General features: G+C 38.4%; 1 protein-coding gene across 7 annotated transcripts in view; it reads right to left on the bottom strand.

Moving 5' to 3' along the window:
* Positions 1-12875, bottom strand: part of DACH1 (dachshund family transcription factor 1) — a 538134-nt gene that overhangs the window by 67510 nt on the left and 457749 nt on the right. For all 7 annotated transcript variants that reach the window (XM_090024542.1, XM_090024521.1, XM_090024531.1 and 4 more), the window contains one exon: positions 10633-10784. In XM_090024542.1, the coding sequence (XP_089880668.1) occupies positions 10633-10784 (152 nt within the window). The remainder of the gene's footprint in view (positions 1-10632; positions 10785-12875) is intronic.

Below are 12875 nucleotides of genomic sequence, written 5' to 3'. Positions count from 1 at the left end.
GCCCCTATCTTGTTGTGCCCCTCCCAGACACTGAGCTCCTGGTCCCTGTCTCAGTATGCACCTTTTGGGTAGTGAGTCTCTGTGACCCCACATCTTACTGTGTACCTCTTGGGCAGTGGGTCCCTTCACTCTGCCCCCCCACATCTGTTCGGTAGCCTTATACTGCCCCTCACTGGGCTCAATAATAGTTCAGCCCTTGAGCCCAGCCCTGGCAAGGGCTCCAGACACTTGTGTGCCTCACAGGCACTAGTGGGACCTCCAAAACCACCCCTTATAGTCCCAGTCCAAACCACCAGTATAACTAGCAACATAAATATAAGCCCCTGGACTATAACATAATAGTAACAATGAAAACAGCCCTCTTCCCCTTGAAGACGTAAAACCTTTACCCCTAAAAAAGCCTGCCTCCTTGCCAAGGTAACTTGTGAGCTCCTGGGGCCTCACTACTCCTGTAGGAAGCACACAGTCAGGTATCCCTCCTGGGCAGAAGCTGCTTCCCCAGCAGCTGCCAGGGAAAGACTCCTCTGCCAGCCCCAACCTTGAACTTATATGATCCCAGGGTCTTGCCTACATCCAATCAGCTGACTGCTTGCAGGTGTCTGCTGACTGCTTGCAGGTGTCTGCTGACTGCCTCATTTGCTCTGTTGCCCTGGCAGCTGCTGCACCCTGCCTGCCCTACAGCACTCCCTGCCTGGGCTGCCTTTATCTTAAAGTAACAGAGAACCTGGGCTCTCTGTTACACCCTGTGAACATCTGCACAGAAGGACATTTAGATCAACCTAACCCAAGTTACACCAATCCAAATGTAATGGCTGTATGTACTCATTATTAGTGGTGGTGGTGGCATCATGTTTTTATTGTGTCCTTATAAACCACAAATGAGATCAGAGTCTCTTTCTGAACAGCACATAGACATATAGTCAAAAAGATTCCTAGCTCTAAAAAATCTTCTCCCTGCATTGAAGTTGAGACCCTATGGCAGAAGACAAACTACAAGTACTTCACCTTCTCTTGACAAAAAAGCTGGAAGGGATTCGCAATATCACATTCAATTTATGCTTAAGGAAATAGAAAGAACCCAAAATGGCCAATAGTCTGATAGGTATGCAGCTGGTATGTACCTGGTAAGGTACATGTAAGGGAATTTCGGTTCAAGATCTCCTATGTCTGATGTGAAGTAGGGTCTTAAATTTGGATCTTCCATATGCCAAGGGACTAATTAGAAGATGGATAATATGGAAGAAAGTCTCCGGTTGAAGCTGTTCTACTCTGCATAAATAATTACACTTCAGTAGAACAAATTTATGAATCTGACTTTCTCCATATCCCTGATGAATGCTTTGACAACTGGGCTATAGGATTAGTCCCTCCCTTTGTCCCAGTGAATATTTATAATTTATTTATACAAAGTGAAACAGCTCCACAAGACAAACTGAACAATAAGGACATAGACAGACTTTAGACTTGGTGGCCACTCACATGGGTTGAATGAGACCAAGAATCAAGTCCCTCCTGGAATGAATATTTAATTTGGAATATAAAGTCTGAAAACAACTATGACAGGACAGCTTGAAGGAAATGGCCCCAAAATAGTCAGTATCCTGGGTGCTCAGTTACATGAAAAAGTTTAGATTCAAATTCTTGCTTCTAATCTGGCAGCATGAAGAATTGAGACAATGTCGTGTTCTTGGTAAAGTGTCCTGCCACCATGTTACTATATATTCTGAGATGTAGGGTGATCTCTTTCCAGCCCTGGTTTCCAATGGAGAACTGTTAATGTCTTAATGAGTTACTGAAAAAAGCATGAAATATTGGAAATATTTGCAGAAAGGGAAAATGGGTGCCCACCAACTTCTCCTCTTAATGTCTCTTCTTCTAGCGTTACTGTTTTCAAGGTCTACCAAACCACTTCCTTCAGACTCCTTATTAAGAATCCTTTTAAGAATTTACAATATCTTCTTAGTGGTTTTCATTCCCTTTCATACTCAACATTTTCCTTCAATCTTCTCTAATTCAGGGTTCTATCCTTCACAACACTAGCACACTCAAAACAAAGGGAGTGATTCTTCTGCTGTATTTAGGACTGGTGAAGCACCACCTGGAGTACTAATGTGTAATGTTGGGCACTGCACTTTAAGTAAGACATGGAAATACTAGAAAGAGTACAGAAGAAAACAACAAAAATGATCTGAGGTCACAACATGGTTGGAAGAACTGGGATTATTTAGTCTGAGAAATGGAAGACGGAAGATGGGACAACTCTCTTCAGATACCTGAAGGCTGCTTATAAAGAAGATGGCGATGAACTATTCTCCATATCTGTAGGGTAATGGACAAGGAAATTGCAATGATGAAAATTTAGGTTGGCTATGATGAAGGACTTTTTAAATATGAAAGTGATTAGGCACTGGAATAGGTTATCTAGAGGGGTTCTGGAATCTCATACTTTTAAAGATTTTAAGAGCAGGTTGGACACAATTGTCTAGAATGGTTTAGAAAGGGATGATCCTGTTTTGAGCAGAAGCTGGACTTGAGTAACTGAAGTCCCTTTCATCCATATTTTTCTACAATTCTGTATTTCATAAAAATAGTTTAAAAGTTGTGATAATCCTCATGAAAAGACAGAAAAACTGTTTAAAATATTTATAAAGAAAGTCATGTTTCCATTATGAAACCTAAACAGAACTTTACGGGGCTAAACAAAATCATACATACATGTTTAGAACTAAGAACAACTTAAAACAAAAAAAAAAGTCCTTTTGCAGAGTATTTTTAAGTTTTAATGAAAATCTGTACTTTTCCCAATATTTTTTCTTAAAATAAATCTTTTTATTTAGATCCGCACAATCATTTTTCATATACAGGACACTTCTGAGCTAACGGCAATTTTAAAACAGTGGACAAAAAAAGAGGGTTTTACTTCTATTATGTTATCCTCTTCTGATAGTGCTCAACTTCAAGAAGATTCTAATCTCCTCCCTTTTTTCTCTGACCAGAGTATGTGGATAACCCAAATCACTCATAATCCAAATCAGGAAAAGCCATATAAAAAGTCTCCCTGATGTAAAATAAATTAGCCCAGAATTTCTAAGCTGCAAACTACCCTCCCCCGCATTCTGACAATCCATCTTGTTTAACAATAAAATCGAGCTGCTAAGGCAACTGCCATCTTTACTCAATTCAGCAACATTCATGTACATGTTTCTTCTTCATCAGGAACAAACAATTAGTAACAAATGAAAGAGATCATTACATCAAGTGCCCTTTTAGATCACCCCAATTAAAACTTTAGTTTAGCTGTATTTTAATTCTAAGATACCAAATTCTAATTTTCTGCTCTGATTGCTCTTGTTGACTTATCTTTGAAAGATGTACTCTCAGTGCAAAGCCTAGAGATTATTTAGCAAGACGCCAATGTTGGCACCACTTAATGTGTTGATTGGTTGTATTATCAGTAGCAGTTTAAAATAAATTACTATTAAACTATTATTGTCCTTGGCTGACAAAACACAATATTTTGGTGTTCTTTAAATATGAAACAATCATTATGAATAAATATGGAAAAAAGACTGTACTGCACCACCAATGTGTGTAATTTTATATTGGGAACCTCTGCAAAGTATGAAGTTGCTAAAAGCATATTAAATTTCTATTGAATTCCTACACCATACCTCCTCCCCCAACCCTTTCTTTTTTTATACTTGCTCCTAACATCACTAATGGTAATACATTACCTATTGCTGCTGATTATGTCTGAAAAATATTAGCTTTTTGGAGCCAAGACCCACTAGGGACTACTTATAAGCTATACAAAATTAAGTTTCATTTTTAGAAGTTAAATCAGTGCACATCAGTAGGCGTCCAATGTGGGAAAAAAATCTGCAGCAGAGCCAAACTGATGTATATGTAAAAGTGCTGCTGCTGCCAATGACAGCTCTAACGCAAAAATACTGGAAACATTCAATATCTGCCTTCAGTACAGCAGGGGGCTGGGAAAAAAAGAACTAAAGAGTCAGCATTTAAAAATCATCAGTACACCTCAGAACAAGCAGCAGTAATAGTCATCCCAAGTTGTGTGAAATTCTAAGAATTCTACCAGTAGATCATCTGCAAAAGATTACACAAAATAGAGTATGTCCAACTTGTATTTGCTATGGCTAATCCTCTAAACTGATATTAAATCAATATGCTGCCAATGACAATGAAAATCAGTGCAAGAGAGGATATTAACAAAAAGAAAAATATTTCCCTGTAGGGAAGGTCAGTTTTTGTGGAGGCTGAATAATAATAATTGTAGTAAACATGCTCAGGATCCAGATCTGTTTGTAATACAGTATAGCTCTCTCTATGATAAACTAGGGCCAAGCTTTCAGTGCAAAATGTAATTCTCCCCCTTTATACTACTATTAACAATATTTTCTAACTTACATTGAATGCTAAAATGTTAAATATTCACACAGAAGCTCCTGTTTCCTTAGATATTTATTTATTTATTTCCAGTTATAAATTCTTCAAGAGAAATTTTCTTACAAAAGGATTCTTTTTTCCTTTTCATATTACCATAACTCAAGTAATTGAGTACAGGGTAGACTATAGATCCCATTGGAAATTAGACTAACATTACACTTGGCCACAAGGCCAGGATCATCCTTTATTATTTTTAGAAAGTACCAAGGCTGAAACTGACAAAAATAAATGATATGACTCTTTAAAGTATATATTTAAAGTATATATTTTTGGTAGAAAGTGGAAAAAACAAGGAAGTTCCTTTTCTCTATAGTCAGACCTACTGCATGTTCTATGGACCAGAACCTTCTAAGGAATAAATACGAAGCAATTACACTAGAATACAATTAAGGCAGTTTACTAGACGATAGAAAATATGAAGAATAGAGTGCATGCTTTAGCTTAACTTGTGCCATTGAAAAGAAGGCTATATGTGCCCCTGTGGCATTTACTGAGTTGCTTTACTGCAGCTGAAGCTGGGTGAACCTATAGAATTCACTTAAAGATTTTTCTTCCTTCCTAGTTTACAAATTCTTTGACTTTACAAATTTATTCATTATTAAAAAAATTATCCAATGAATGATTTACAAAATGTATATCGACCTGCAGATTGCTGGCTAACTCTTCTCCACCGCTAATGTTTTGAATATGCTATTCATAATTGATCATTCCCTCTGTTGAATAAGTAACCCAAGAAACATTGGGTTTCTGTGTTCTTCCAACAGATGACTCTTGAAAGTGCTTTTTTTAATACCTCCAATATGAATACATTGGCAAATGCACACTTGCACAGGTATGTGATATTCCCTTCCCATTAACATCCTTATGAAACCAGAAAAGAAAGAAACCCTTACTCACTTGAATTAAACCACAGGGCAAACACTGCTGAAGCAAAACTGCAGATTTTGTTTGTGCTAATACCTGCAAGTATTTTTCTGTAGTATTCACTCTTATCTAAGTGCAGTGCAAAAAACTTCCAACTCTACGATTAGTCATCTTTTTTTTTCTTTATTTTAAAATAATCTTCATTGTAAACTTCTTGTTGATTGCTCTTTTAATTAGATAAGGATGGCATGCTTAAAAAATTTGCTCATATTTAAAAGGGATCAGGAACAAAATAGTACAGTGCCAACAGTCGCAATAAGATTCTAAATATGAGGGTGCCATTTATTGGGCTAAAGACATAAATGACACATAAACCAGTATAAGAGACTGGACACTGCTTCAAATATGTACCACAACAAAAGTTCGGTGTATATAAACTGCTTTCAAAATGACCAAAATGAGTTTAAGATGAACCCGGATGGATGTAATATTAGACTTTACTGATTTAGGTTAAACCAGTTTATTGAACTTCTGTCCCAGATTACCTCCAGATTTAAGTTAACTCACAGTCTCCCAGCATGCCAGGATGCTGCAGTGTGGGTGGGTAGGCTAGCCTTGGCCCAAGCTGTCTGCTCCAGCCAAGTAGGGTGGCAGGCTTAAGCATCCCCAGGCTTCTGACCTGGGCCACAGCAGGCATGTGACTGCATTTCCAGAATTAAAAGTGAATGTCTGTTCACTTGTTTATCAGTTCTATCTGTGCAGCTTAGATTAACCTGTGAAGACTGAATCACTTCAGCCTTGGGCTTTTTTCCTATTTGTACTTAGCTTTGATGTTAATGGTAGAGAGACAGGCTGCACAATAAGGTCCTAAAACTTAAAGTTGCTTTACTGCTACCACAGAATATTGCAATGAGCCATTAATGAACTATATTTCAGGGCAGTGATTCTGAACCAGGGTGCCACAGTACCTGAGAGTGCCTTGAGATCCTCTCAAGTGTGCTGTGAGGTGCCACACAATGTTAACAGTGTTAGGTTTACAAACATGGTTCACAAAATAAATCCAGAGATTTGAAAAAGAAATCCATAGTTTTTGGTTCTTCTGAGTTCTTTGCAAAAGAAGAACTGCTTTACTTTTATTTTGTAGGCAAAAAAGAGGGAAAACTAAGAGCTAGCATGTTCCAATGGGTGCCTTGAGTCTATTGAGGGTTAGCTTGAGTCTAAAAAGTTTAAGAATCGCTTCTTTAAGATAATACTGTAGTAGCCAATGGCTCAATGGCAGAATACAATAGTATTTTATGGAGAAGGAAAAAAGTTATATACATGGAGAAGAGGACCCACATCACTTAACTGCACCTGTTTAGCAAAAAATACTCTCAAGTCCCTTTTCATTATTAAGTCCCTGTACCCCTGCCCGAATAGAAGCAGCTGTTCCTTGGTCAGGCTCCTTTACCTATGTGTTTCCACAGTGCCTAGAACAAAGTGATATTTTATTATTTATTTTATGGGAGATATTTATTATTTGCATTACCACACTGCTGTGTCAGAATTATGACTCAACTGTTCTCATTGCTATATGAACACATGCAAACTTAGCATACATACATCTAATGAGAAAATTGTAACTTTCTTAACTACTTTACAGATACAAAATAAAAGTATGAATATAAAACTAACCATTTTATTTTTGTTTCCATAAGTGCTTTGAAAGAACTAACAAAAATAAACCCTAGATTTATAAAGAAAGAAAGAAACCACACTGCAGGCTAAGAAAAACAGGGAAAAAAGTCTTCAAACTTCAGCAGTTGCTTTGATAAGCAGGCCTACCTTGCACTGCTTTACAACTGGAACTATACTACTTCACAATATCTGAGACTTTAACCCTATCTCTTTAAATATAATATTAAAGACCTGAGTTTATTTTCAAAATATTTAAGTCCCTGCCTAAAGTATCTGAAGTACAGTAATCACTAGGCAAGCAGATTTGCCACTACTGTGTATAGGGTTGTTTGCTAAGCATGGGTTTTAAGCAGAAATAGATTATTGACAGTGGTTTTCAAAAAAAGAAAATCAGCTTTTCTACACAGGTAGCAAGCTGATTAGTTTTTAAATGGTACCCTAATAGTGTGTTTGCACATGGTAGACAGGGAAGAAACTTCTTGGAGGAAAGTATATTGCTTGGAAAGCATCCTTTACCACTGGGTGCATGCGAGAGATTTCCTTTCATTCATGGAAACCATCAGCACTGATCAAATCCTGAAGAAGTCTTGTCCAGCTTGGTTAAGCTGATAGGCTGTCTGCATAATATGGGAATTCAAAGTAAAAAGCAGGAAGGCAGTACACTACAATTAGAAAAGACATGAACATTTGTATGTGTATTATGGCCTTTTATTTTTAACCATTTCACCAAAGGTGAGAACAGCAATAGATGCCTAGGGGAGTTGTGGACTCTCCATCACTGGAGGTGTTCAAGAGGAGGTTGGACAACCACTGGTTAGGGATGATCTAGATGTAGCAATGCCTATGTTTTATCATGGGTAGTTCCCAAGCTACTGGCCTTTGCTGGTTGCCCACTCTCTCACCTGATGCCATGTGTGCCACGGTGTTTTTAAGCCTTCCTCAGAGGCATTGTGTGTGGGCTGCATTCAAGGCTGGGGGTTTTGACTGGGCTGTGCCAATGCTCCTGCTGAGACCAAAGCTGGAGGTTCCTGTGTAGAGGGTCTTGCCTCTGCATTCAGGGTCAGACCCATCGCCATATTTGGGGTTGGAAAGGAATTTTACTCCATGAACAGATTGGCATGGACTATGTGGGGGTTTGCCTTCCTCTGTAGCAGGGGGCATGGCCCTCTACCTGAGAACTCTTGAGCATATATTGACAACATTTTATAGAAGCAGGACATTGGCTGCCATGGTCCCCCTGTTTTCCTGTGGCAGGTTAGGGCATTAGGTCTGTGCTGTGTCAGGGTTAAGGGTAGTCTTATGTAGAGTTCAGATTATAGATTTTATAGGATGATTTGGATAGGGCTGATCCTGCCTTGGGCAGGGAGTTGGACTAGATGACCTTCCAGCCCAATTTCTCTATGAAAGGTAACATTAGAAAAAAGCAAAATAATCTGAAGCCCATATTTTCTGAAAGAGGAATCTGAATGCAGTCTTAGCAAATTAATCTATACTCATTTATCTTGCAGTAGTGCAACACTCTCATATTCAATCACAAGATTAGCTAACTTGTTGATGCTAAATGCTTTGCTCATTAGTTTGCTGTCCAATGATGTCAAGTACACACATTTGTCAAAAAAAGTTAAAATTTTACAAGACACTCAAGCTTATGCTCTACTGTGCACTCATATAAATATAGTTCAGTGATTACTGCTTATCTTTTTATGAAACAAAAAGAGTGTTGTTTTTGTTCTTGCAGCTTTGTTTGAGAGTTTTTCTCTTATTGAAATATCTGCTCTTCTGGTTTGCACTGTCAGGTGTAGAAGACTCCCAAGCCATAAGTACTGTGAGTTGTACTGAATATTCAAGTAAACCATGGGCAAATAACAACATTTAGCTCTTATATATAAACCCTTTTCTCCATTAAGCTCAAAGCACTTTACAAAGAAGTATCATTGTCCCCATACTGCAGGTTGGAACACAGAGGCACACTTATGAAATGATTTGACCAAGGTCACACAGCACGTCATATGTGCTATCGGAAAGAATCCAGGTCTCTTGACCCCTGTTTCTTAATCCTGTCACTGGATAATGATACTCCATATACGTAGGTGCACAGGCACTTCAGTGCTTTCCTTTGTATATAGTACAAGTAGCTAGACTATGAGGTCTGGGCTCTGTGGAGGATGGTGCAGCAGACATCCCTCTCCCAAACACTGTGGAATAGCAGTGGAGCTGCCACAGCCTCTTCTTTACACTGGAGTAAAGTTTTGGATATGCATATACCAGAATAGAACTGGAGGAAAGGAGCCAAATAGCTGTGTCTGGCTGAGACATTGCCTGGCGTTGTCTTTATTTCCACTGATCAGTTGCATGTCAATGCACAGGAAGTGGGCTGCTCCAAAACTGACTATGCTCACTAATGATTCCTTGATTCTTGGGTCCTCTAAATAGTGAAAATGGGGCCTAATTTTTTCCCTTTCGGTTGCAAATCAGTGTTTCTACCTGGTACTATTTAGCCATACCTGTGTGTTATATATAACTATCCACTCACCTCCAAACGCAAGGCTCACATGAAGATATTGATACTGAAGCAGTGTTCAGATTCAGAGTTTTAATCTGATTACCTGCCCCTCCCTGAGTTGTTTACAGGTAGAACAGAAACTAAGATAACCCTGGCTAGTAAGCTGCTTCATTAACAGATTGACTCCCTAAATTCCTTTATTTCAAAAGGCAAGCCAAACCATATTTCAGTAACTTAAATAAAATGCCTATTATAATATTTTTCCTCTGTGTTTGCTGTAGAAGGGTTTTTGTAGGAAAAATGTGGTGAAAAACTATGTTTGGAAGTTAATAGTTGCCAATGCAAGCACAGCTGGAGTGAGTATGATATTGCTAAACTTTTCTGCACTACCATTTTGCTGCAGCATGAAACATATAGCCATATGGTTGTACAAATGCCATCTGTTGACCACGTGATCACTGCATGTGTGGGCAAAAAATTATTGTCTCTAATCACAAACACAACTATCTTGGCTACATGCAAGTGTAAATTTTGAATAATGTTTGAGTCAGACTGTACTGTACACACAATAGACATCCTGACTACTGAATAGGAAATCTGCAGAAAATTTAGTAATACTCTTTGAAGTCTATTCTTTGAAGATAGTGCTCTAACTGAAATAAGCTTATTTGTAAAATAAATGCTTTTTGTGAATGCCTTTTACATCAGACATTTTTTAAACAGCTTAACATGTCATTTCCACCTTGGCACTCCAGGACTTTAAAGTAACTATTTATTAAGGAAATGTTTCTCTGTTAAGTAAATGAGATAAACCTAAGCAGTAATATACATTTCATTGGCCTGTAATAAAAAGAGCATTTAAGACAAATGATTTTAAGCATACCAATGCCACTTTCATCTACATCTCTGCTGTGGTTTAATGTAAAATCGATATTTTGTTGTACTGTAGCTGACAATTTCTAAACTCATTTGATTCCTTTAATACCTAAATTACTACAAAGTTTCTGTAAATTAGTTGATTCAAATATTCTTATGAGTTGATTAAGCTAGAATGGTTGTATTAATTTAGACAAATCTGCTACTAGTTTTGTCCCTTTAAACTGATCTACAGAAAGGCCTACCTGGATGTTAGTCAGAAGGGTCTCTATGGAGGACAATCCATCAGGGAATAGAAAAGGAGATGGAAAACCTGGTGGTAGCGGTTGCCCATGCCCAGTTAGAGAAAGTTTGTCAAGGCTGTCTCTTGCGGTTGGTGTGGAGAGCGGGGTCTCATCTGTATGTGATTGAAACAAAAATATAGAACAAGTTACGCTTGTCTGTTTTTATTAGACCTCAGTAATGGCTTCCCTAGTGGTTTCCAGAACATTTATTGCAAATTGGTTCCTGCTATCAGGAGAAAATGCTTTCTGCTGAATTTTCTTTAATGAAAAAGCTGTGGAGATACAACAAGATAACATTAATGAGTAACTTTATAAGCCTTTTAAATGCAGTCTCTAATGAGACTGAGTTTACAGTGCCATAGAATCTTTTTAAAACAAATATTATCTCACATATACTTGTGATAATATATTCAGGCTGACTTTATGGCCACCTTCCCAATTATCTCATTTTAGTTTGCGTTCTATTTGGATTGACAATAGAATATTTTCTAGCACGACATATATTTTATATAGAGTAGTATTTGCAATGAAGGCTTCCCACACCGTTAACCCTTCACAGCTCCTGATGAATTCATATATTCACTGAAGATACAAAAAAGGGCAAAACTACATTGGTTCATTGCTTTTCTCTAACAGAGAAATAATACCTGGTTTTTGCAGATCAGGTATATTTTAACAATAACTGAAATTAAAAGTATGGTTAGAACCATAAGCCTATTCTTTTAAACATGGATCTTTTAACAATTAATGCTAACTTCCTAAGAAGAATCTTTATAACAATCAGAACTGATTATTTGTGACATCACAATGGGAAAAAAACTCTCGCTAATGGAAAAATTAAAGCGTAAAGTTTCAGTCATAATTTATGAGTAGATTATAAAGTAATATATGTAAAACAAGAAAGAAACCTCCCCCCCCAGCAACAATAATACTGACCCAGACACTCCCACAGTCAAATATGCTTTTATAATTTAAAATAATGTATAGATTGGTGTTGATGAATTACAAAAGTTTGGGTCAATTTCATTATTCCAGACATTAATTTGGCTTCTCTATGAGGAAAAACGTCTCTACAAATTGCTCTTCTTTAAGGTTACCATACGACTGGATTTTCCCAGACATCCTCTTTTTTGATCCCCTGTCCTCTGTCCGGGTGGGTTTTTAAAATGCAAGCACACGTTCACATTTTTGCTCTGCTTTTTCCCAGGACTTCCAGCTTGGCTGCTTGGGGCTGGAAGCACCAGAGGAATGTGATTGGCTGTCGGGGGATCATGTGCTCTGCACACGGCCCGGGCAGCTGCTTGCAGGTAGAGGAGAGAAAGAGAGTGGCTGTGTGTGCTTTGGAGCTGTGTGGACACCAGGGCTGGGAGGGGGCAGGGGGTCATGAGTGAGGGACACTGGCAGGGCAGGACACTGTAGATTAGAAGGGAGAGGAACTGGCAGGGCTGGGGGGCTGTAGCTTAGGAGCAAGGGGCAGAGGCAGGGTAGAGGCATATCACTGCCCCCCCAAATATCCCTTACCCCTCTCCCCCCCTACCCTCCTGCCTCTCCCTCCCTCCCCAACACAGGTGTCCTATATTTTGATACTGAAAATATGGTAACCCAATGACTGAAACATTAGTATAAATGTATTGATTCACAGCATAGGCCTCAGAATGGGGTGGGACACCCGGGCTATGGCCTGACCAACTTTTAGCTCATTAATTTATATAACCCAAAAATGTACAATTGTCATTCCGGTTAAAACTGTATAGCTATTTTTTTAACTACATAACTAAATTAACGTGCTAAAAGTTGGTCAGGCCATGACATGGGTGGCCCACCCCGTTCCATGGCCTATGGATCAAAGTACAATTCAAAATGGCATATATTCCTGATGTAATTATTATCTCTGCATAATTATCAGCTCCTCCTTCATCCAAGTGTAGTCGGGGGGGAGGGTGTATACCTAGTCTACTATCTATCTATCTATCTAAAGATGATAGATAGATAGATAGATAGATAGATAGATAGATAGATAGATAGATAGATAGATACACACATTTCCCTCGTACTTTCTCTCCTTCCTTGTATACACACACGTGTGTATGTGTGTGTGTGTGTGTGTGTGTGTATACAGAGAGAGGGAGAGGGAAAGAGAGTACAAAGGAAATGCATGTGTGCATATGTACACACACTCATACATACATGAACATGTGTAAGTA

Source organism: Crocodylus siamensis, chromosome 1, assembly GCF_052110815.1.
Source record: "Crocodylus siamensis isolate JL-2025a chromosome 1, ASM5211081v1, whole genome shotgun sequence".
Lineage (NCBI taxonomy): Eukaryota > Metazoa > Chordata > Crocodylia > Crocodylidae > Crocodylus > Crocodylus siamensis.
The sequence above is the reverse complement of the archived record's forward strand: the minus strand, read 5'-3'. Positions and strand labels throughout refer to the sequence as shown.